The 26419-nt window shown below is 32.2% G+C and overlaps 5 protein-coding genes across 7 annotated transcripts; 2 read left to right on the top strand and 3 right to left on the bottom strand.

The window, feature by feature from the left end:
* Positions 1-61: 61 nt before the first annotated feature.
* Positions 62-4873, bottom strand: LOC145616116 (peroxidase 57-like). The gene is made up of 5 exons (XM_081670823.1): positions 4648-4873; positions 4321-4500; positions 3869-4034; positions 3331-3731; positions 62-280 (listed from the first exon to the last, which is right to left on the bottom strand). Exons 1-5 carry the CDS (start codon positions 4870-4872, stop codon positions 62-64), a joined length of 1191 nt encoding a protein of 396 aa, XP_081526949.1. The 5' UTR covers position 4873.
* Positions 4874-7478: 2605 nt separating this feature from the next.
* LOC145617379 (cationic peroxidase 2-like) lies at positions 7479-12345 on the bottom strand. 3 transcript variants are annotated; one of them, XM_081672073.1, is made up of 7 exons: positions 12232-12345; positions 10816-11242; positions 9751-10024; positions 8766-9637; positions 8497-8676; positions 8248-8410; positions 7479-8152 (listed from the first exon to the last, which is right to left on the bottom strand). In XM_081672073.1, the coding sequence occupies exons 4-7, from the start codon at positions 9000-9002 to the stop codon at positions 7749-7751; spliced, it is 984 nt and encodes a 327-aa protein (XP_081528199.1). In that variant the 5' UTR covers positions 9003-9637; positions 9751-10024; positions 10816-11242; positions 12232-12345; the 3' UTR covers positions 7479-7748. The 3 variants fall into 3 exon arrangements, with proteins under 3 accessions (XP_081528199.1, XP_081528197.1, XP_081528198.1); XM_081672071.1 differs by having other exon boundaries at positions 9751-11242; XM_081672072.1 differs by lacking the exon at positions 12232-12345 and having other exon boundaries at positions 9751-12216.
* A 4103-nt stretch (positions 12346-16448) lies between these two features.
* Positions 16449-18102, top strand: LOC145618271 (peroxidase 57-like). The gene is made up of 4 exons (XM_081673047.1): positions 16449-16743; positions 16871-17050; positions 17191-17356; positions 17472-18102. The coding sequence occupies exons 1-4, from the start codon at positions 16501-16503 to the stop codon at positions 17882-17884; spliced, it is 1002 nt and encodes a 333-aa protein (XP_081529173.1). The 5' UTR covers positions 16449-16500; the 3' UTR covers positions 17885-18102.
* Positions 18103-21025: 2923 nt separating this feature from the next.
* Positions 21026-22438, top strand: LOC145618666 (peroxidase 57-like). The gene is made up of 4 exons (XM_081673441.1): positions 21026-21250; positions 21337-21516; positions 21734-21899; positions 22020-22438. Exons 1-4 carry the CDS (start codon positions 21026-21028, stop codon positions 22436-22438), a joined length of 990 nt encoding a protein of 329 aa, XP_081529567.1.
* Positions 22439-24127: 1689 nt separating this feature from the next.
* On the bottom strand, positions 24128-25549 carry LOC145618532 (peroxidase 60-like). Its single transcript, XM_081673303.1, has 4 exons — positions 25319-25549; positions 25019-25198; positions 24750-24915; positions 24128-24617 (listed from the first exon to the last, which is right to left on the bottom strand). Exons 1-4 carry the CDS (start codon positions 25547-25549, stop codon positions 24208-24210), a joined length of 987 nt encoding a protein of 328 aa, XP_081529429.1. The 3' UTR covers positions 24128-24207.
* Positions 25550-26419: the final 870 nt, after the last annotated feature.

The raw sequence follows: 26419 nt of genomic DNA, 5'->3' as shown, positions 1-26419 counted from the left end.
TTCATATCAAACATTAAAAGGTTAATATATGACATTAAAAACTTAATATCTGACATTATATTTAAATTTTATTATCAATAGCTTTAAGAAGAGAATTCTCCTTCTTATTACTGTAGCAAACAAGAAATTCATAGCAATAAGAACAAGCAATGATCTCATCAGCAATAGGAACATGGCGACTCCTATGAATCGCCTGACCTCGAGTATAAACAAAAGGCAACAATTTTTTAAACGTCTGAGGAGGAGTTAGCCATTGAAGAGCTGAAGAGTTAGGCAAAGTCTGAAAAAAACCAGAAACTTCGATTGATCAAAGGGAGTAACAATGAGAAGAGCACCTTTAATGGGGTCAATTTCGGGGCTTTCGTATCAAGATCGATGATGGGAAGAGTGTGAATATCGAGGGAGAGGTCGCCAGAGAAAAGGGAGGAGAGAGAGAGGAGAGCAGAGGAGTGAATAATTGAGGAGAGAGAAAAGGAAAGAAGGAAAATTGGAGAATGAAGATGGACTCACCGTGAGTCCGTTCTACCCAAAAGTTTACCAGGTTTTGGTGTACTGACATTCTTACTTAAAATGCATTATCTGATCTTGACTATCACAGAATTTATGAGAGACTTAGTACTTCCTAGTAACAATTAAGACTGAGAAATCGTGTACAATCTTTTATTCAAATCCCCAAACTCAATTGTAATTTGTAGTACAATGTTAACTAATATCATAAAAATATAAGCATAAACATTTAGGATAATCTTTAAGAGACAAAAAAAGTACTTTATAAGAGAAATAAAAATAGATCGAACAGGGATATTTGTTGACACAGTTCTATCTAAATAGGTACATCACTTTGACATTTGTATCAGTTATATACAAGTATATATTTTGTATTGACTTTATATTTAAATGTAATTGTCATACTGTAACCGATTATTGAAGCAATAAACAATGCATATTTTCAAAATATTAAATTTATGCTGTATTTTTAACTAAAAAACAATTATAAATCTTAGTATTAGTAAAACTTGTGCGAAACAAAGATATTAACACGTAAATACAAACATGTGCTAATGATAGCTACCCAAGTTCATAGACAAGACAAGTTCATGAAAAATAAATTAGTTGTCTTCAGGGTTGATAAAAAGTAGCTACCCAAGTTGAATTTAAAACAAAAATAAGTTCTACAGTTTTAATCACTAGCTCCCTGTGTTCCTGACACGTTTTGACTTAATCATAGCTTTCATTACCAATATCTTTAATCATGTATTATATAAATTAGAAAATTTTGATATTTCAATGTACAACAAGATAAATTCAAATATTACATACTTATTAACATTTTAATTATATAATAGCATAGAATTACTGGTTAATATTGTGCTAGTTAAAGCGTGTGAGACATTCAATAATGAAGGGAGTATAATTTAATTTAAGTACATTTTGATTAATTTTTAGTTAAGTTCAAATAAAATTTTGATAAAGTACCTTTATTGTTTATCAACATATGTAAACCATTTGAGGTTAATGTGTACAAAGCCGGCAACATAAATAAATGCACTACATATCCATATAAAATTTAGAAAAAAAGAAAAAAAAAAATAAACCACAATTGAAATAGGCTCCCCATTATTTAAGTAGATTATTGAATTGGTGTTTCATTTGTTTAATCTGACTCAGATTTTGCCGAGTATTTGCACAATTGCACTACATATTCTCCTCAAGCAAACAGGAAGTAATGTACGAAGGACTTGTACAATTTTATACCAAAAAAAAACTTTTAAAAAACAAACACGAAATACTTTATATTATTGCTGAATACTCTGAGCATATAATATTATATGATTTTTAAAAAAAAAAAAAAAAAAAAATGGGGTATTGAGGAAGATATGAATGAGCATATGAATATCCTTGTCCATGTGACTTGTTCTGTCTGTAGTTGTGGCCGGTTGTGGTGTCATTATACAAAAATTTCCTCACCCTGTGCTTCGCATTTATTTCCTAACTGATCAAAACTTGACATACTATATTGGGTTATAATATAAACTCTAAGGTCACGATTTTATTTACGTCATTTTCACTTATTTTAAGAAGTACTCCCTCCATTTTTAAATACTTGCTCTATTTTTTTCATGCGTGGAGTTTTAGGAGAAATTGAAGAAAATAATAAAATATGAAGGTAGTGGAGTTGGTGGAAGAATAAAAAATTGTAAAAAGCAAAAGTAGTGGAGAATTTGGAGGAGAGAGAATATGAAATTAATAAAATATGATATTTTTTGGGTCCACTAGGTGAGAAAAACGATTCAAATATTGTAAAAGCTTTCCAAATAGGGAAATTGAGCAAATATTTAAAAACGGCCGAAAAAAGAAAGTGAAACAAGTATTTAAAAACGGAGGGAGTACTTTGTATAAGTTTAAAATAGAGTAACATAACAATGAGTCACAATGATTTTTTTTTTTTTTATTTTGGGTAATGCTATATGTAGCCCAGGGATATATATAAATATCAAATACACTTTAGAATTGTATAAATTAGGAATTCATGATAAAAACACGCGTCAATCAGTATAACTAGTGTTTTTTTTTTTTTTTTTTTTTAATAATTTCTTAATATTTTACGATGTTCAAGTGTAAATTTAATGCTTATATGTAGCCCTAAGACTATGTATAGCATTTTTCTTTTTTTTTGGACAACTTTACGGTAAGGAAATTAAACATAGGTCTTGGATCGGATGTGGGAGTCCAAAAGTTAGTACTCATGAGTCATGAGTCTGAAACTCATTGCTTGTTTTTTGGGCCTAATAAACCGTGTTAAACTTGTTACGGAGTAGAATGTTAGGCCAAACTCGCTAAGTTGCTATATTGTACATCATTGTATCATTTGTATGTTATCTTTCCTGTGTCATCATTCATGATTATAGCTTAGAAAATCTTTTATGCCCTTTGCCAAAACATATATATAGTCCGTTCTATCTAGAGGAAATTGAGAAAAGTATTGTCTTGACCAGATTCACCACCAATAATCCCACGAACAATCTCAAAGTTTCAACTATATATGCATTGGAATAAGGTGTATGTTATTTGAGTTTTCCTATTAATCAATAGCAAGATATACATCTTTTCATCATCATAAGATTAATCACAACCTTCGACAAATAAGTATAGTTATCTTATTAATAATATTGCATTAATTAAACAGCGAAAAAACACTTCAACAAGTACATAATGAATTCAAACAAAAATCCTTTAAGAAATTGAAGCAATATAATGAAATAATCGAGGTACAATCAAATAAATAATGTAAGTAAAAATGTGGTTAAAATTCGAAATTTTCTAGCGGACCTTCTTGCAAGTTCCAAGTCTAACCTCACCCTTAGTGATAACTCCAACTAAGGCCAATTTGCGCATGGCCGGACCGATTTTAGTCCTAAATATTTTTTCGTCGTCAGCAGCTCTTTTGACAATGTCCTTAGTCAAAGGATGCATAGCTAATTGCTGATCAACTTCAAGAATACCTTCTCCTTTCATTATTTTCTTGAAGAAACCGTTGTCCATAACGAATTCGCTTCCCTTAGTTTGGTCAAGGAATGCCTCGTTGCTAGACACGGTGTAGCGTGGACAAGTTTTCTTTAGGGATTTGAGCAAGCCACGGGACATGGCTGGGTCTGGTTTCCCAGTATTGTGGAAGTTGTATAGACGGTCTTGAAAATTGTTACAATGTGCAGTTCCAACAGTGTGACAACCTGTAGAACAATTACAAACGTGATTACTATATATGATCCTTATGATTAAGCTATATTACGAAGAATATTGTTCATTATGCGAACTCTTGTGTGTGTTACATGCCTCCTATATATATGAACAAGAATAATTAAATTACCTAGAAGGTATACAAAGTCCTCGGTGTTTAAGCCGTGTTGAGCAAACAATTTAACAGCTTGGGGGACTGGGATACTTGGCTTTGGAAGCAACTGAAGTGCTTCACTAGCTTTTGATATACGACCATCTTTTCTTCCAGTTTCAACGTTGTACCAAGATGCTCCACCCTGTGGAGTACGTAGAAATGTAGAATTAGCAAAGGAAATTAATTTGAACAATATTTATTAAATACTTTTTTACAGTTGATTTTTTAAATTTGCAACAACAATTGGGAGGGGACTGAAACCTAACCACCCGAAACTGATCCCCGAATTCGGATTAACCCAAAAAGGGTGAAGTGGGTGGAACACCAAAAGTTAAACAAAAAAAAAAAAAAAAAAAAATTTAAGAGGCCTTAATTTAACAAGCTAAAGTACAATGTTCTAGGTTTAAAATCAAGGCTTAGTGGCTTACCAAGTATGTAGCATCTCTAGCAGCCAGGATAATAATGTCAGCACAAGAGACAATTCCAGGGCATCGTTTATCAAGAGCAACCTTTGCCTCTTCAACGATATCAAAACCTCGAACACTTAGGTTTGGGGGTGCTGTTTTCTCGGTGCCTTGACCTTCGAGCAAAATTGATGCATCACATCCCTACATTTTTTTTTTATCAATACACGCATCATTAGGTTTTTTTTTTTTGAAAAAAAAATTAGTACAAAATATACTAAGTACATGCGTACATAAAACATAACAAGGGTTGTAAATAATATTAAATCATCAATAAACTTTGTCACTCACCCTAACGAAACAATCATGGAACTGCAAGCGAATAAGATCAGCAACGGTATCCTTATCTTCATTGAAATGCTTCTTAACAATGGAGAAAACGATGGCCTCAGCATCGACTTTGCTACATCTCTTCTTGTAGTAGCCGAATTCAAGGTTGCCATAACAATCCCCTACAAGGGTCATTAGAAGGAGCCCAAGGGCTAGTACCACCGTTGAAGATTTCACTCTTTCCATATCTTCTCTTAAATCTAAAACTAGAATTATTACTTTTTTTTTGTTTTTTGTTGTGTGAAGAAAATGTATGAATTCTACGGGGTAAATATAGTAGGTTGTATTGTAAAGCTTTAAAAATTTGGTAACTACATACTAACTTGTTGTCACGTTTAATGAATAGTTGGCTAGTTGTACAACAATTAACGTGCATTATTATTCAGGGTTAAAGGTAATGCCTACACCGAGATCTCTAATTCTGATACGCATTACATACTTGGTCAATTACATAGTTTTTATAGCTATTAGCTAATGCCTAGCTAAGAAGAATAGTCAGCAGCTTAATTGATAATTTTATATAAAATGACCGGCATTCCGATACGATTATCTTTTGAAGTCCCATTTTTTGTTTATATAAATGCATAATTGCATGTAACTCAAGATCGAAGATCATATTTTATCTATATCATTGCTTTTGCGCTTCTTTTATAAAATTTTAAAATTTAAATAGCCAGCTATAATGGGAAGATCAATGCTAATTAAGATAAGATTTGGATTTATTTTTTATTGTCCTTGTCTTAAATAAAAATAATTATTCTCAGGACATGATTAATTATGGTAGTTTAGTTTTCATTGATTAAGTCATCTAGATCGATCGAGTTAGGTCCAATAATATGAGATTAATTAAAACAAAAATTGCTTATTTAGTAAGTATTTGTTTTATTTTTCTAACTTTAACTACTCGTATTAATTTATACACCAACTTTTTCTTTAGGAAATACTAATTCTTATATATTTGCCACACGCCACACCATTATTCAATGGTGTGACACGTTCAAATAATAGTGTGATTATTGGCAATGCAAACTGGGATTATTTAAAATACATAAAAGGTTACTAATAAGCATTCAAAGAGGAATTATTGATAACGTTATAGTAGTGTTACAAATTAGTGTATGAAATTTAGCTATATACTTTCAATTGATTATTTCTAAACAAAGGATTACATACATATACTTCCTCTGCTCTTTAAATATTGCTAAATACCCAATTAATTAATTATTGATTAATTACTTGAAAGTTATCATTGAGATGATACAATATTTGTGAAACTTCCTTTAAATACAAGTAATGCAAAGTTAAAACAACGAAGTTAATATAATTTATTGTCTTAAAAATTCGAAATCGGTGCCAATTTCGAACAGGTAAATCGATTGATTTAAGGCAAATTGGATGGTTCCACCAACCCAATTGGACTTCTAGAGGGTATGAGGGACCATGGTAAACATCTCGGCAATTTTTAATATCAGGTGAAAAAAGGTCAAAAAATTCCAAAATTAAAGGCTAATCCACGCTTTTTGAGAAATTTTTGATGTTACAGGGCCCTGCGGCGAAAAGTGTTGAGACCCTAAGGGATACATCTTAGGGTCATATAATGACGTTTGGAACCATATATGACCATTATATGTTGTCATAAATGTCCGTTGTACGCTTGAGTTCATGAAATAGGTGCAAGTTTCGAACGGGTAAATTGACCGTTTTAAATAAAATTGGATGGTTCCACCCACCCAATTTGACTCCCGGAGGGTATTAGGGACCATTTTAAACATCTCGAAAATTTTTATTTCCGGGCGAAAAAGGTCAAAAATTCCAAAATTGAAGGCTATAATCCACGCTTTTTGAGGAATTTTTGATGTTGCGGGGCCCAGTGGCGAAAAGTGTTGAGACCCTATGGGATATATCTTACGGTCATATATGACCATTATATGTTGTCATAAATGTTCGTTGTAGGCTTGAGTTCACGAAATCGGTGCAAGTTTCGAACGGGTAAATTGATTGTTTTAAGGCCAATTGGATGGTTCCACCCACCCAATTGGACTCCCGGAGGGTATGAGGGACCATGGTAAACATCTCGGCAATTTTTATTTTTGGGCGAAAAAAGGTCTAAAAATTTCAAAATTGAATGCTATAATCCACGTTTTTTGAGGAATTTTTGATGTTATGAGGCCTGGTGGCGAAAAGTGTTGAGACCTTAGGTGATACATCTTAAGACAAATCAATTTCCTTTACTTTTTGTTTATTTTTGGCAAATTATTTTGCACTAAATCAATTTCCTTTACTTTTTGACTAATTTAGACACATTCTTTTGCACTATAATGTAACTAATAATATTTTCCTAAAAAAAAAATGTAACTACTGATACTTCATGGGACGAAAATACAAATCATCAAATTATCATCTTTTGTAACAATTTTTACTTTTATTTTGCCAACATCAAAGATTGAACTGTAATTCTCATAGTAAAAGCCAAAAAAAAAAAAAAAAAACCTTAATTAACTTAAAAGAGGAATAATTTAACAAAAAAGTTTAATCTAATTGTTAAATTCCAAGATTAGTTTAATTTTTACGTGTATATTATATCACGCCGTCTAATGTAAGAGCGTAATGAGCTTGAAATGTGGATGTTATTAGCATGGATTGATTTATAAACTTCAAATTCATAGTTGAAAGCCGAGATTGGTTTATATACTCTAAAAAATGTTCACCCTTTTCATAAAGTCACCTTAGCTGGAAAAACTACCTACAAAAATGAACAAGTTAATCCGATCAAATAATAGACGATATTGGAATTAGTTTTATTAAAATTCTAACATTAAATTGCTAGAAGAGTTTTTGACATACAATTACATACCATGATAGCTTATAGTCCCCTAAAACCTAGGAGACACCAATAATTCCCAACATGGGAGAAACATAACATTACATCAAAAGAAACTTGAACAAATACAACAAACCCTCACTAACATGCAATAATAATGAAGTAATTAATCAAATGATAATTGTTAATATAATAATTAGTTGACACTCTAGGCAGTTGGCCAATTTGTGAACAAATCTCCTTAGCGAACCTTCTTGCAAGTTCCAAGTCTAACTTCTCCTTCGGTAAGAACTCCAATTAAACCCATTTTGCGCATAGATGGACCAATTCTAGTTCTGAAAATTGTCTCGTCGGCAGCCGTTCGGATGACAATGTCCTTAGTCAAAGGATCAAGAGCCAGTTCTTGATCAACTTTAAGAATTCCCTTGCCTTCCAATATTCTCTTGAAGTAAGCATTGTCCAGTACGAATTCGCTACCATAAGTTTGGTCAAGGAATGCTTCCTCGGTCGAGTTAGCATTGCGAGGACATTTCATTTTTAAGGAAGAGGCCAATTCAGAGTTCATGGTAGGGTCTGCTCCCCCATTGAAGTTGTATAGACGGTCTTCGATATTTTCACAGTGTGCAGTTCCAACAGTGTGACAACCTATATATATAATTCGTTAGCTAATGCTTAATTTATAAGTAACAAATATACCATCCACTTATATTGAAATTTTAAACTAAAAAATGATAACTTACCTAAAAGATAAACAAAATCATGTGTGTCTAGTCCAAAACTGGCAAACAAATCGACAGCAGCAGGGATTGGAATATCGCGTCTTGGAAGCTGCTTGGCATCACTTGCTAGTGATGTGCGACCGTCTTTTCTTCCTGTTTCAACTGCGTACCAATCTGCTCCACCCTGCATATCCATGGTAAAGAAAAATTAATAATAAAATACGCGAAAATTTTACAAGTCAAGTGGAACAATAAGGGGTATAGACTTACCAAGTATGTTGCAGCTCTTGCTGCTAGGACGATAATGTCAGCACAAGAGACAACGCCGGGGCAATATTTATCAAGGGCAACTTTAGCATCTTCAATGATATCATAACCATCAACACTAAGGTTGTTACGTGCAGTTTTCTCTGTGTCTTCACCTTCAAGTAAAATTGAGGCGTCACATCCCTGTTTATATAAAGTTGAAATACGTTATTAAATAAGTTATTACAAGGAAAAAGGTAATAAGTTACAACTTAGAATGATCAAGCACATACCCTAACGAAGCAATCATGAAACTGCAAGCGAATAAGATCAGCAATGGTATCTTTGTCTTCATTGAAATGCTTCCTGACGACACGGAAAACAATGGCCTCAACATCGACTTTGCCACACTTGCCGTCATAGTAACCAACTTTGAAATTGTCACCACATTGGCCATAGCACTCCCCAACAAGGGTCATCACTAGAAGTCCAAGGGCTAGCGCCATTGTCGATGATTTTGTCCTTGCCATATTTTGCTACTTTGAGCGTTTTTATCTACTTGACTTGAATTAGTATTATGTTATGTTGTGTGGAGAAAATCAATGAAATCTTTGGGGTATATATAGCTAATTTATGAGCCTTAAACTTCATTCAAAATTTGAAGTGGACTTTTATTTGTTACTAACTTGTGCACACGACATTACTGCAAGTGGGATAAAAGTGCCTATTGACGTGCTCTCAGTCTTAGATAAGTAGATAACACTAGCTTTATTTTATTTTTACAAGTTTGCTACGAAATACAGTGATTAACTTGGGTCTTGGGAGAAATGGTCTTATTAGTTCATTCTTCCGAATTAAATATAAATAATCCAAGATATATACTCCGTATATTACCTATATCACTAATTGTTTTTACAAAGTCATCAGCTAGGTTTATGTTTGTATATTGCTCTAGTTGTGTGTAATTATATTGGATAATCCATAAATTAATTGACCATGAAAATTTAAGATGAATTGTACATATCTTCAAGAGCACGCAGCTCACGCTATTAGCCTATTACAGCCTTCAAGCCTTCACTAATTCAGAATCCATCTGTATTGCTACAAACTATGGAGTACTATCTTCCCCTTCAAATTTTCATCAAGGCAGCTCAAAAAACATGACCTGCACAGAAGAAGAGTAACATTAATTTTAAGACAAATATTAAACTTTTTAGCTTACAATATCTCCTCATTTGACCTTGTCCAATATTGTTTTTGAATTCCTGGATAACTCACCTCAGTGAAGCCATATCAGAAGCCACACGGGAATGGATGCCCATCACAGAAGGGGAGCTAATTAATCAGCTAAATGATCTGGCTCGAGTGACTGAATTTCTAAGAGGACTAGACGGTGCCAAACACCATGTATAAGCCAAATGCTGTTGAATCAAGGAACTGAGGAAGTTTGTGACCTCATGTCAGGGGTGTCAGCGACCAAATCCATTTCAAAGCCAGCCTTGATATAAATTTAGCAAAATAATACGGAGTAATACCTAATGCAAACCATAATCTGAAGATTACGCATAGGAAGAAAGGCATTAGGACTCACAGAAAGCACACTTTTTTTACCAAAGAACACTAATGCAGCAAATGAAGGTCATAATACAGAAATTAAGACAGCACAAGGGAAACTGTGAGGACCTAAATTAGATATAGTAACTGGCATCAGATAGAAAAGTTCCCCTTTCAACTAACAAATAAGTAACAAAATTTACACATTCCATGTAAGTAGAAGAGATCATATTGAGTGCTGACTAGAAATTTCAGACAGAGACACAGAAAGAGCTAAAGAATTGTATGGACCACAAATAATAAGAAACCACGATAATTATATCCTAGAAGACTAGAAGTAATTAACAGAACAAAAGAAATTCTGCAAGGTTCTTCAAAAGGCACTAGAGCATACTATTATAGATTGGAGCTTATTAAACCTTATAGTATTTGAATTTAACAGCCCTGCTATTATCCAAACTCATCAACTCTTACCTTATCGTATCTAAAGATTCTAAACTTATTAGGCCTTATATAATACTCGTATGAACTTAATAGACATTATCTTATTTAAACTTATTAGACATGAAATAAGTGTAAATACGGTGAAGAGAACAAATAAAGTATTCAAGTGAAGAGCACACATTCTTAGATTACTGAACCAACTCATTAATGTAGTGGCTTCTTGCTGGTCCCTGAAAACGAAAGACCAAAATTTCCGTTTAAGGAAAGCCTCTGTAGCCAAGATCAGATACAGAGGATACAACAAAAAAAATTTGCTCAAATAATATTGAAAGGGGATGAATTTACACTGCCATCAAGTATCCAAGGGTGTCCTCCATTAATATGCAGAACATTTGGCGAAAAAGTTCAACATGAGATGAGTTCATGCCAGCCATCCAGTTCCTAGACCAACCAAAATGAAAACAAAGAAACATAGAGTGCAAGCTGCATCCTCCATAGGGTAGGTAGCTCTAATGTCATCAAATGCTGATTCGTATAATGATGCTGCCAAAACATAGAGTTTATATACTTCGCTAATTGAAATACTATAAGGAAGGCAGGAAGCTGTAAACATCATCAAATTAGAAAAATGCAGTAAGCTTATAATCAAATCGCTTATGATATTGTGCCAACTGAACGCGGTAAGAAGAGCAAAACTAAAAGGAGAGGAGGAAAGTGGTGACTTCAGAATCCAATTGATATCCTGCATTCTCTGCAAATTAATCCTAGTTGTCTGACAATTGGTAAATGAATAACCATCAGCAAACAGCAACAATATGTAGGAAACTAAAGTTCAACATTTGTGCTTCAATTTTTAGCAATGCAAACAAATGTACCAACAATTTTTAATCTTTGATTTACCCTATAGAGTGATAGCATTTTGTGGCATGCAAAAAAAGCTGAATTTCCACAGAATCAAGATAGCAAATATTTACACACAAGTCCACAAATTTCTAATACTTCATAAATTGTTACAAGAGAAACTATGGTCCAATTCGCATTCGTGGTTCATCACTACAACAAATTTCCACAAATCAACTATGCTATGCTATTCCTAAAACCAGCAATATATGCATACTATCCCTTTTTTCCCCCTTTTCTTGGGATGTAAAAATGAAAGATTGAGTTGCATTTCAATTTTCCCCATTGAATTATTATCATGGCATCCCTGGAACTCATAATTAAGAACTTTTATCTCTATATTTTATTTAACATTCAATGTTTTTCGACAATTTAATTTAAAATTCATGTGTACTAATATGTCACGGATTATTTTATGAGGAACAATATGTCTTTCAATTTGAATTTTATGTTCTTTTATTCGACAGCAGCATCATGCTATCGAGTGTAGGATTTACTCTGTATATTAAATTACTAAGTAGAAAATTTCGTGACCAATATTGAATTCCCAATTGTTCCCTTCCCTTTCTATAACATTTTGAAAACAAAAATCTCCTTATTCTCAAAAAATTTAAACCATACCCTCATAAAATTTACAAACTTTAATTTTTGGTGGATTAGACCAGTATCCAACTGAACATATTACATATATTTTTACAAAGTTTTAAACAACACCAACATTAGAACTATAATTACTAATTTTACCATCAACAAAATAAACTAATTTTTCCCAGAAAATGAAATCGGAAAATATGTAAGCAAAACCATGAAAACATAAAATTATAAAAGAAAAGAAAATAAAAATAAAAATAAAAAAATCACCTAAAATGGAGAGGAATGGTTCCTGTTGTTGACTGTTGTTCTTCCCTCGGCTATAACCTTGAACCTCCATTAGAGGTTAGACCAAATTGAAACTTGTGTCGTAATGGGCTTGGGCTTGTGGTTGTGGTTGTGCTTGTGCTTGTGATGGGCTCATTAATCCCAGAATCCAGACCCCACGATAAAAAAGGTACCCTACGTTTTGTGTGGTTATTTGGTTAACGCTCATGATATGCGTGCCATAGTTAGGGTCTGTTCTCATTGACTGAACTCAGCTGAACTAAACTGAATTGAAATAAACTGAACTGAATATTTTATAAAAGAAGGAAATTAGGAGCTGAAATGAACTGAACTGAATTAACGTATGAAAACAGGCCCTTACTTAGTTATGTATTGAGAACTCTTTGAGCTGTTGGCAACATAAACAATTAAACATTAATGAAGACAAATAAGAAAATAAAATATTTACATTTAAAGGGTGTAATTGTCCAAATGCTATATATTCATAAGAGTTAAATTATTTAATTACACAAGGATATCTTAGAGATAATTAATATCATATCAATCGGGGCATATAGGTAAACAAACATTATAGAGATGGAATTGTCCTCAAACTATTTAGGAAAATTTGCAAATTGCAGTCATTTAAAGTTCGTATTTTGCAAATTGCAGCCCAAAAGTTTGTATAAATTGTAAATTGCAGCCCGATTCAAGTTTTTCATCGATTTACATGTCAAAAAAAATTTCGGTTAAGGTTTTAAGGGCCATTTTGATCCTTAGGGGTCCGAATTGAGCTCGGAATTAGCAAAAAAATAACTTTAGTGCCTCGTTTTGTGTAACAGAAATGTATTACTCGTGTCTTTTAAATTACTCGTGCTCCAATACTCCATAAAAATTTGATTACATATATTGACATTAAGCCAATAACAACTAAATGAGGGTAATAAGACTAAATGTCTAACATTAACTGTAAATGTTTTACAATTATTTGAACATCAATAACATCAATAAAGAGATCGAGTAATACTTTTGGATTCTGATTTGCAAGAATGCAACACTAAACAAATGACATTTATCTTTCACATACATATTGATAATTGCTTAAAACACACAAACAAAAATACATGACGGAAAACAACTTAACAATTTTGATTGTTACCTACCCTTTTAAGCCTTGCTTTCCTAATCATTGATCTAAAACGGGGAATCGGAAACATGTGTTATTTGGATTGATACGTGAATGGAATATACAAATCCAGAGAATGGTACAATTCATGATAAAGGTAGGTAGGAAAAAAATCAATTAATCAATTATTATATCTAAAACATGGATTGATGGAACGTTCCTTTGGATGTACGTGCATTATTAGTCAACATGCAGCTTCATTATCGCAATTATCGACTAGGATTCCGGACCCAGAAAACCAAACTACTCTCTTTATTGCCAATCTTTGAAAAGTAAAAAGTTCATAGTTAGAGTGGAAATTAGTTAAGGATTAGTACATGATTTTGCCATATTAATTTGACAACGATACATTGTTGGTAATAACCAATAAGGATTAATAACGTTAAAAGGTGAATATACTTTTTTTTTTTTTTTTGAAAGAAGGTGAATATACTTAAGACAGACTAGTATATAAGTAGATAAGGAAAAATAGAAATATAAAAGATGGATGATTGTAAGAAATAACTGGGAATTTTTCTTAAATAAATAGTACAATATGAGTAGTTTCATAAACAGATTTTTATCTCCACCAAAAAAAAAAAATAAACAGATTTTTATTTGGAGTACTTGTATTAAATGAGTTTTAGAGGGATTTCAATACTAGGCAAAATCACTTTTTCCTCTCTACTTTGTTTAAAATTGAATTTTAGATGAATTTTATCGGTTTTTATTAGTGGAAAGCCTAATCCTTTTTTTTTTTTTTTTGCTTTTGTTTATTTATTCTTTCTCTTTTAGGAGAAACACCTCTTCCTCGAAAGATAGGGTTTTTTTTTTCCCCCTTATCTAGAAGGATCTTTTCTCCTTTGAAAGATAGGGTTTTTCATTTCCTCTTTTGAAAGATGATTTTTTTTTTTTAACTCTCAAATTGTTTCATTGGTGAAGAGTTATGCGAAATCGCAAAATTTATCGATAACCGTCTAATGAAAACATGCTTACGGCTAAAATAAATTGTTTGAAACTGATGTATATTCCAGGCTTTTCAATGATGTAAGAGGAAGATGTTTCACTGTGTAAAATCTACTTGATAGTCTTAATTTATATTCGTATATATATATTTCCCAAATATTTATGTAGATATAGTGTCTCTTTAATTATTGATTAATTTTAGTAATTAAAAAAAAAGTTACTAGGACTTGTTATAACGAATTGAACTTTAAAAAAAGCAGTGCGTACATACATTGGAGGCCAATTCAATTTTATTTTTTATTTTTTATTTTACAGCTTGCTAAACACAAGATAATTACAGAATATTATTCGAAAATGCAAGTAGCTAGCTAGGTAGTATTTGCGTGCTGCAGCCCTTTCCAATAATCAAAAGTTAAAGCATCAATCTAGAGACTAGAGTCCACAATTATTGATGAGAAGCTTACCATTTTTATTTGCAAGTTGTAGAAAAAAATAACTATCAATTGATGTGTGATTCCATAATACTCCCTCCGTCCCCTTTTGATAGTCCCTTATGGACATTTTTCACGGGAATTAATAAACACAAATAAGAATAGTTAAAGTACATTGAAAAAGTCAATTGACATTAGGTATGCAAAAAAGTAGAGAGAGAAAGTAATAAAAATACATGGGAAACATAACTTTGCACAAGTATTGTTGCAAATTGGGGAGAATTTTGGTAAAAAATTAATATTAATGGTTGTTGGAAAAAGCAAATGGGGTGAACATTTTGGGACTAAAATTTGCCCATAAGGGACTATCAAAAGGGGACAGAGGTAGTATGAGTATGTTTGCCTAAAAAAAACCAATTATTGCTTGCATATGCATCAAATGATTTATGACACTCTTATCTCTTAAGAATAAACTTTGACCACTAAATTTCCCTAAATTTCACTTCTTCCATCGTAAATATAATGATTATTTCATTCGTTGGATATTTTATGATATTTTATTTGGAATGAAAGTAATTTACTCTGATCTGTATTTTAATTTGTAGTAGGAGCGGAAGTATAAATTAAATTAATGTTTTAGCTAAAGAATGAACATTAAACCTGCTACGGCTGCTGGTTAGTAGACACACATCATTCGTACGTAGAGATTAACCAATTATTGGTCGATTTTAACGATGCCTAATTTAATAAATAGGTGATGGCTAACAATGCCTAAAGTACATACGTCTATTAGTCTATATGCAAGTCAAATTTTAACGAAAAAGGAAGAAACTCAACATCAACAAAGAAATCATGACGTGTACGTATTATTCAGAGACTAACTTCTGAAAAAAAAAATTAAAATTAGCACCAACCATTTTCAAGATTTTCTAATTAGCATTTAAAATTATACTTAATAATATAAATCATAGTATCGAGTGACTAACTTTTATACCCTCACTTGTCACTTCAAAATTCAATAGTTTGTTGAGCTTCAATCTTTTTGCATGATAAGGTACAATGATGTGCATGTTGAAAAAAAAGTAGGTATTATAATTAATAAATTAACCAGCTTATAATGCGAGTTTTCCTAAGAAAATAAAACTTAAGATATGAATTCTAATTTCAAATGATTTTGATATGAAGCCTTTTCTTACGTACACTCAAACTGGATAAGATCGAATTTGTTATAACATTGAATGGTTTATTGTAAAATAGGTTAAATTCTATACCGTTTACAAAGTTTTTTATCCATGCAAGTATAATAGAGCGTATAATATATATGAAAATATTTCAATAAATTTTATTTTATAAATGCTACAGTGCACTTACTTTAGTAGCACACAATTAAAATTTTGATTACTACGTATTAAACTATATATTTGACCATAAAAAGTAAATTAAAGATCAATTCCATAGGGTGGCGGCTGTCGAGCGTTTAATTTTCACCATGCTACGTTCGTTAAAAATATGATAGCTGACAACTTTATCTTGATGGCCACGCACGTGATCAATTAACAACTCCCTTAGGAAAATTCAAACAGCTCCAAACTTAATTTACTTTTATTCACTATAAATTGAGAATAAGTTGCTTACTCAATTTCATTATAACAAGCATATATTTGTGACGTTCAAATAGCAAGCTAAAGTACGTGAGCATATTTAGAGACAATGAAGAGAACCTCCCTATCTTCAATGCTCTTTCTAGGGCTCATATTAGTAACCCTAGTTGGCCTTAGCCATTGTCATGCTCATGGTCCTCATGGACAACTTAAAGTTGGTTTTTATAATGGCAAGTGCGGTAAACACAACGTTGAAAAGGTCATTTATGATGTAGTTAAGCAAAAAATTACTGCTGATCCAGATACAGTGTCTGATCTTGTTCGTGTATCCTTCCACGATTGTTTTGTTGGGGTTTGTTCTTATAACTTACATAATTAATTCTCCTAATTTAATTATCTTGTTAGCATGTTAATTTTGTTCATGTTAATGTATAGCTTATTAAACATGTTATATTTACTGGTGTGAATCAATTAAATAGGGATGTGATGGATCGATATTGCTCAATGGAAAAGGTACAGAGCAAACAGCGCCAATTAATAAAGGGCTTGGTGGTATCAAGACTGTTAGTGATATTAAGGAAGCAGTTGAGAAGGTTTGTCCAGGAGTCGTCTCTTGTACAGATGTTCTTGTTATAGGTGCTAGAGCTGCAATTTCCTTGGTAAGTTATTAAGGGATTACTTGTTTAGTTGTATATATACATGGATTTTTCTTCGTATATGTTTAATTATTGCTCGCGATAAAGCTAGTAATAATAAAATGACATGCTAATATATATAGTTTTGCTTGGTTTGCATGTAGGCTGGAGGAAAATGGTATGAAGTAGAAACTGGAAGAAGAGATGGAGTTGTTTCACTTAAAGATGAAGCACAAGCAAACATTCCTCCACCAACAATGCCAGTGCATCAAGCCATTGAATTGTTTGCTAGGAAAGGACTCAACAAGCATGATTTCGTCGTGCTTTTAGGTAAATACTATAATTTGTTAGATCTAAATTAAAATCAATATTTCTTTTTAGAAAAAATTTATTTTATCAAAAGTAAGTTGTTTTCATAGCTAATTTGTATACATTTTACTTACAGGTGGACATACTGTTGGAACTGCACATTGTCACTCATTCAAAGAACGTTTATACAATTTTCGAAATACCAAAAAACCAGACCGATCCATTAGCCCATCTCTTCTCCAACTTCTGCAAAAGACATGTCCTCTTAATAGTAAAACTGACAATGAAACATTCCTAGACCAAACCGCAAATAGCCACTTCAAGATTGACAATGCTTACTACAAGCAAATTCTAGCACACAATGGTGTAATGGAGATTGATCAAAACTTGGCGTCAAGTCCCTCTACTAGAGGCCTAGTTATCGGATTAGCCAAAAGTCCTAATCAATTCCTAGACCAATTCGGTCCGGCCATGGTCAAGATGGCTAGGATTGGAGTCCTCACAGGCAACCAAGGGGAGATAAGAAAGACTTGTGGTTCCGTCAATTAGTTAAAGTTTTATTTGTTTTATCAATCCAATTCTAATTTTTGTTATTTGTTAAATTATTTGTTATTTGTTGTTATCGTGGTTGTCGTTGTTGTATTAAAAGGTGGGTCGTAGTTGATATGCATGGGAAGCTCCATGTGGTACGCTGAATTAGATTCATCATTGCATTTCAAGAAAAAAAAAATAGGGGGACATATTTTGTTCACCTTTATCTCTATGGAATAATCAAAGAAGTTTTTCAATTGTGTTTGCTTGTACGTAAGTACGCGACACAAACAAATAGTAGTGCTTTGACGTTATAATCTTTAGCATTTTGAATCGACAATATCAATTATGATATTATCAGCCTGCGTCCTATTCCTACTTTAATTTATTGAGGTGACTAGTGAAAATATTTACATGCAAATATGCAATCGTATAGAACCTCCTTTGAATTTATAACGTGACTCCCTCTTTCTTGACGACGGGTGTGGTCCAGGCCTTTATTTAACATATATACTCCGCACAAGATTAGTATACAAATTACAAATTTTGAAATTAAAATTTATCATCACAATTTGAGAATCTGAGACTAACTATTACATGTGTCATTCATGCTTCTAAAGATTACTGTTAGAGATATCAGAAAATATATTTCTGATATCACATATCTCTAACAATTACATTTAAGAATTTGATAGTGACCGGGGACCTAAGCCAGACAGTTAAAGCATAATTTACATGCATGAATCGACTATAACTAAATAATTAGATACTTAGATACATCTCATTCTCATTCATGTTGTATATAAATATACCTCCTCCTTTTCAAGATACCTTAATTACCAAAGTCTACCACGTAACTAAAACACATACTTGAACAGTAACATCATTAATTATCTAACATATCCTACGCGTGTAGGATTATCTAGCAAAAATGTATTTGTATTAGATATTTGAAAAATATTATTATAATCGACTCAACAATATTTTCATACTAAATTGTGCAAAAATATGGTCAAATGCAAGCTTATAAGTTGTGCATAAAGTCAAAATGAGCAAAGACATATCATTCGACGAGAGTAAATTGCTTGTTAGAGTAATATTATAAATTCAAATTAAAGGCAATAAATAAAGTGAGATAATTTAGGTTAATAATATAGAGCAACCGTGTCGGTGAAGCAACATGATTAGTGTTATCAGAACTTGAGAATTCATAGTCCATAATAGAAATGAAATAAGAAGCTAGAAATATCGATGCATGTGAAGCTATGTAATAAGACAAGTAGTACATGAAGCTAGAAGACACCATTAGACAGGTTAGTTACGTTGATAATGATGTACATGAAATAATTAATTTCATTTTTCAAGCATATTATATATATGAATAATATATTATGATGATTATTCGAAACATAATCTTGGATTTATGTGGGACGTAGCTTAGAGGTGGAGGTCGACCTCTAACTATATAGTATAATGTGATGTGTTTAGTACGCCTTTAATGGGTTCATTTGGAGTTTGGGATAATGCATCATATGCATGTCCATTTCGTAGCTCGATAATTTAAAGTCTGTTAGTTTTTTGTTATTGTTTTTGTTTATTGTTTTTTGTGTTTTTTACTTTTTTGTGTGTGTGTGTGTGTGTGTGTTTTTTTTTTTTTTTTTTTTTTTTTTTTTTTTTTTTTTGTGTTTTTTGTGTTTTTTGTGTCTTTTTTTTTATAAATTTTATTTATGTAATAAACAAAATGTATTGGGTCTTACTATTTACCTAAGAATGCTTTATGTCTTAATGAAAATGATGAAATTGTGAAAAAAATTCTTGATCATATTAGTAGGTGACATTAAGGGTCTGTTCTCATTGACTGAACTCAGCTGAACTGAACTAAACTAAACTGGGCTGAACTGAGCTGAATTGAACTAAACTGGGCTGAACTGAGCTGAATTGAACTAAACTGAGCTGAACTGAACTGAACTAAACTGAATATTTTATAAGAGAAGGAAATTAAAAGCTAAACTGAACTGAACTAAACTGAGCTGAACTGAACTGAATTTCAACGTAAGAGAACAGACCCTAAGGCCGAAGTCTTACACATTAATTAAAACATTATTCGTCGTGTTAGGTTATGTATGAGTAGGATCAGGTTAATTTCACTTCGAGTCAAGTTCAAGCACTTAGTAGGGTTTGCTAATCAAATATGACCGAGCTAGTTTTGTTAGGTTTAGATATATGTAATATGGCAACAGACAACCCCTCTAGCTAACCATGCATTTGAAATTAAACTACTACTCAAATTAAATTAAATTTACGTACAATAGAAAAACTCTCAAAATTTATCAAAAAGTTGACTAGAAAAGTGCAAGATGCTTATGCTTTACATGTACATGTACATGCACATAAAAATATATAATCAAGATAAATTTTGAGCCAGCTAAGCTAGATGTAAAACTAAAATATAATTTAATTAACCCAAATTATAATTTTTTTTCTTAAATTTTATAAAAATTACAAAGAAAAAAGTTAAAGACATTCTTAGCAGAGCATATGTGCTGGGTTGAAGCCGTTGAGCCGTTCAAACACGTACAATAATGATTACTCGAAACCCAAGTACTTTTCGCATAATGTTATAAAACCATATAATATACAAAATAATTCACATATTGTCACAAATCCATGTGCCATTGCCCTTCCACCTAAGCCTAATTGCTAATTTAAGATTATAATTTGACTTGGAAAAACAGTAAATCCGTGTCAACTCTCCAATACAAGATCAATGAACTTAACCCAACAAACGAATTATAGCTAAATAAACTCGCCAAGTCAATAAGCATGTCTGTTTTGGGATGTATCAATCATACTTTTGGCATGATATAAGCCAAAATTATTCTTTCTAAAGATAATTAAGCTATAATGATAAGTAGTTGATGAGAGGATAATATAATTCACGTTCATAACATTATTCAACTTTGTATAAAATTAGCCAATCATAGTACATTAGTACTAATAAGCATATTATTTAAATCCAATTGCTACAATTTTACTTTTAAGTATTATATTTAGCTTCACTATAAATAAGGGAAAGTTTCTAAGCAATTCTCATCACTTGATTGTTCACAATAATCACCTCATCTTTCTTATATCTAAAAAAGCTAGGTACAAAAAATGATGAGGAGTACTTCTTCTTCGGTAGCTTTTGCTCTAGGGCTCATTCTTGTGACCCTTGTTAGCCAAGGTTATGGGCAAAAACTACACGTTGGCTACTACAACGGGAAATGTTGGAACTACAATGTTGAAGAGATCGTTTTCAACGTAGTTAAGGCTAAATTCGCTAAGGACCCAACTATTGTAGCCGGTCTCATCCGATTACAATTTCATGATTGCATTGTTAGGGTAAGTAAATTGAATTGATTTTGCGTAATTAATTTGGCATTACATGGTGATGATATACTAATCTTGTGTTTATTTCTTGTTAAAAGGGATGTGATGCATCAGTCTTACTCAATGGACCGAAAACAGAGAAAACAGCATCACCCAATCTTAGCCTTAAGGGATTTTATGTCGTGGATGCCGCAAAGGCAGCTCTAGAGAAAGCTTGTCCAGGGGTTGTCTCTTGTGCCGATGTACTTAATATTGCTGCTAGAAGTGCCGTCTTTTTGGTGAGTAACGTAACACAATTTAGTTATACTCCGTATTAACTAAAATCTTTTTAATTGATCTATATATTTGATACAAAATATCCATATATTTATTTGAGTACTACAAGGTACCACTTTAAACAAGATATTAACACATGCATGATTACTTTATAAACATAACAAATCAATACAAATTTTTGAATCAAATTATTAATTTTATCCCATGCATTTAAATTAGGCCGGAGGTAAATGGTATTTCGTAGAAACAGGAAGACGTGATGGTTTTGAATCACATCAAAGTGAAGCCATTGCAAATCTTCCATCCGAAAACATGCAAGTACGTGACGCCGTCCACCTTTTTGCTTCAAGAGGACTAAGTAAGGAGGACTTTGTTGTACTTCTAGGTATGTACTTACTAATCTTTACCAATTTATATAATCTACGTTACCATATAACTAGCTTAGTAAAAAATATATCACGTAGAAATATATAATATTATAATAACAATGTCATCATTCATACAGGTGGACATACTGTTGGAGCTACACACTGTGACAAGTTTGAAAGCCGTCTATACAATTACCACAACACTGGTAAACCAGATGCAAAGATGAATTCCAACATGCTCTACGCCTTGAAGAAGACATGTCCAAGGAGGAGTAAAAACCAAGTTTATTTCAAAAACAACCCGAAGACTCATTATCGCATGGACAATACTTACTACAAGAACCTATTGGTAAACCAAGGAATTCTTGAGATTGATTCAAACATTGCAAGTTCTCCATTAACAAACAGCCTTGTGAAAAAGCTAGCTTATGCTCCTGGTTACTTCGAGAGTAGATTTGGTCCAGCCATGGTTAACATGGGCCGAATCGGTGTCCTCACCGGAAAGCAAGGAGAGGTTAGGAAATTCTGCGGTGCAGTTAACCACCACAAACATTGACGACATTTCGTTTTGTTTTAGAGGAATATATAAGTAATTCTTAATTCTTTTTGTTAATTTAATACTTGTATACTTTACTTTGTTATTTTTTGTCATAATTGTAACGTTTATATTTAATATTTTTAATTGAGTCTCTCCTCATAAATAAGCAATGTAAGTTGGAGGAGATTCTAAACTTTATTTTAGCTTGAGAATTTAAATTATTTATATATATACATAAAACATTTTGAAGTTCATTTCAACTAATTTTTTATTTATAAATTATTATATTTGGCTAGTCACAATGACCTGTAACAAGCCATCGTGGGAGTTACGTCATTAGTGTTATAGGGGTTACCCGATCTGTTTTACAGGGGTTACTCAGTCAGCTAGTGTTATAGAGGTTACCCGGTTAGCATTAAAGGGGTTATTCAGTTAGCTACTGTTATAGAGTTACTTTTTTTTTTTTTTTTTTTTTTTTTTTTAAATAAGCGGTCACATGATATCCTCGATCAGCTGCCGGCGTTGATTTTTTTTTTTTCTCTTTCTTTTATGTTGGTCGTATATGAATGATTAATTTATTTGTGATTATAATAATTAATAAGTGACTAGCATTATCTAAAAGTTAGAGATTTGATGCTCTGCAACAAATTAATGTCATCCCAACATATATATGAATTCCAACTATTGTATTAACAAAAATAATGCAACAATATAATTAAACTTTTTAATAGGATATATAATTTAATTATAGATTAATGAGTATAAGACCAGATCATGATTGCAATAATATGACTTGTCTCCTTAATACCTTGCGGAAAAGCTGTTTGACAGTGTTAGACAATTGTGCTAAACTATAGAATAATAACCGAAAGAAGGATTACTAAAAGTTAATATATTAATTATACAACGATAAACTAGATATACTAATTAATAAAACATAAACAAAATGTTCAATTAGCATCATCAATCATTCCATAATCATAACTAAACGTGAACTACAGCCAACATCGTGTCACACCATTTATTTATTATGTGTAGACTTTTGTCCGATTCAATGGATAAGTACGTCGAAAGTGTACGCGTACATGTTTCATCCCTTCAATTTAATCTCGATTAATATGTGTCAATTCCAAATTTGGAGAATTTATTATTATTGTAAGTCATATTAATTGTTGGAATAAAATGACCTATTTTTTCATCATATACAAAATCCAAACTTATGCATGGCACGATCATATGCAAGTTGAAGATTTTTTCGAATTGAATAATTAACTTTTGAATATAGCATAATTTAATTTGCATTAATTAATCTAAAATTATATGAACTAATAAATTTGCTTAATCGATGATGTCATTTTTTCTTTCTTTCACCAGCCCACCTTAAAGACAGCCAAATGTGTAGGAAAGAAAAGTGAATAAAGACAAATGTACCACTCAAATATATGAGGACATATTCTACTTGTAAAATGTAACACTCAAATATTTTGTTTGAGAACTAATGAAATTCAAAGGGATGAAATTAAATAGAGATAAGATTATTATATAAATAAAATTAATTCCCTTGTATTATAAGCCTTATGTTAATACAAGGAAAATTGGAACTTACATAGTTCCATAAATTAAAATTTAAACACTCTGTTACACCAAAACAACATATCAAAATCAAAGACAAATAAAGAAAAGTAATGGAATAAACGAACAGAATTAAAGAATGATAGTTAAGCCGTCAAATTAAAGTAACACCAGGGACAACGACCATGCATATTGTGGTACGGACGTAGGTGGTATTAATTGTTACGACGGCAGTTCCTCCTGACCGGACCCTGGGTAAGGACTCCAACCCTACCAAGATTGATCATAGCGGTACCAAATTGGGTGGCAAAGTCCCCAGTCCAAGCCAACCTGCTGACTGAACTCTTGGTTAGTGAATCGCTTGCAATACGTTGATCAATTTCGAGTACACCCTTGCCTTGGGAAATTGCCTTGTAGAAACCATTGTCCACCTTAAATTCACTTCCTACAGTTTGGTCAGCGAACACAAAGTTGGTTGATGGAGGACTAGTGCGAGGACATCTTTGTTGAAACGACGTAAGAGTTGCTGAGTTCATTGATGGATCAGCTCTACCGGTGTTTTGGTAGTTGTATAGCCGGTCTACGAATTTGCTACAATGAATGACTCCAACGGTGTGACCACCTCCTGTAGTACGTATATATAAAACTCGTTTTAATTAAAATTATGCATGCTAGTTTGTATGTAAATGAATAAACGAAATGATTGAATTGATTTTATTAAATTAGTTATTTCATTGGATGGATAGTATTACTATACCTAAGAGAAGCACAAAATCATTGGCGCTCAATCCTTTGCTATTGAATAGTCTAATTGCATTTGTAACTGAGATTGATGGTGGAGGAAGGTTCTTTTCAGCTTCAGTTGATGATGAAAATGATCCATCTTTCCTTCCAGTTTCAACATTGTACCAATTTCCTTGAGCCTACAACAATCATTCCACATATATCATGTTATACACACACATATATATATACATACCGTAACATATATATATAATAAAACAAATGTGTGTAATGCATATATACCAAGACAACCGCGACTCTAGTTGCTACGACAATGATGTCTGCACAAGAGACAAGTCCAGGACACAATTGCTCCAATCTTGTTTTGATAGCATCGATAAGTTCATATCCTCGAACACTACCATTTGATGGTGCATTTTTCTCCGAGGTGCTTCCATCTAACAAGATGGATGCGTCACATCCCTATTCAACAAAAATGAAATACTTAGTAATCTATCATGTATAATAATAATTTAATGCTTTGTAATATTATTAGTGTACATAAATATGCTTGTTAAGGTAACATTGCATAAAATTACATACCCTAACAAAGCAATCATGAAACTGCATTCGGAGAAGAGCAGCAACAATGGATTTATCAGTTTGGTAAGCTTTTGAAACTATATCAAAAATAACACTCTCGACATTGGCACTACATTTTCCGGTGTAGTAACCTTGCTTCAGCTGACCATAACACTGACCGACGAGGGTCATGCAGAGAACAACAATGGCTAGTGTCGCCGTAGAGGAAGAACTTGTTCTAGCCCTAGCCATTTTTTTTTTTTTTTTGAAAAAAATAAAATCTTTTTAATTTTTATATTTGTTTTTGTTATTATGATGTAACAGAAATATTGATTCGTATTTATAGAAAAAATTTTCTAAGGTAACGAACTTAGCATGAAGTAACGCTTGGCTGGACGACGCGACCTAGTTTTTTGATACATGTATGCACGTACGAATTGTTCCGAATAAAAAAAAACGTGCATTTCACTAAAAGGTGATAATACATCGTCAAAAAATTTCAATATATTTCTACCAGTTGACAATCCACAATTAGAAAGTTCACTCTATTCTCGAATCAATGGCATAGTTTGTAGAACCGTTATTATGTTATTTTATATTAATTCCAAGTGGGATAATTATATCATGTTTTAAGGATTTATATTAATTCCAAGTGGGATAATTATATCATGTTTAAAGGATTTATATTGTCTACCACTATGTCGCTTACTAGCCTACAAGGGCTAAAATCATACACGCACCTTAGTTGTGAGTTGGGGATTGGTGGACAAACATGATGTGTTGATGTGGCTACTTCAAACATTGACTTTGGGATGGCAATTGCCCCAGTTATGATCTTATATAGTTGACTTAGTCCACAAGCTAAGTCCAGTAAAAAGTAAAAACCAAATAGATAGATAACATAGGCATGTACTTCCTCTGTTTTTTTATACTTGCAACACGCCTTTTATCACGCTCTTCGAAGAGGTGATTAAACTAGGTAAACTAATGAATTAAGCTATGAAATTTAAACCGTAGAAACTTATCCCTTTCTTCTTATAGGTGGTAAAATTTTGTAAATTATTTAATCTGTTTATCAAGTCTAATATCTTCCTTAAAATGCGTGCCGAAGGGGTGTGCATA

Source organism: Chenopodium album, chromosome 26, assembly GCF_948465745.1.
Source record: "Chenopodium album chromosome 26, dcCheAlbu1.1, whole genome shotgun sequence".
Taxonomy (NCBI): domain Eukaryota; kingdom Viridiplantae; phylum Streptophyta; class Magnoliopsida; order Caryophyllales; family Amaranthaceae; genus Chenopodium; species Chenopodium album.
The sequence above is the reverse complement of the archived record's forward strand: the minus strand, read 5'-3'. Positions and strand labels throughout refer to the sequence as shown.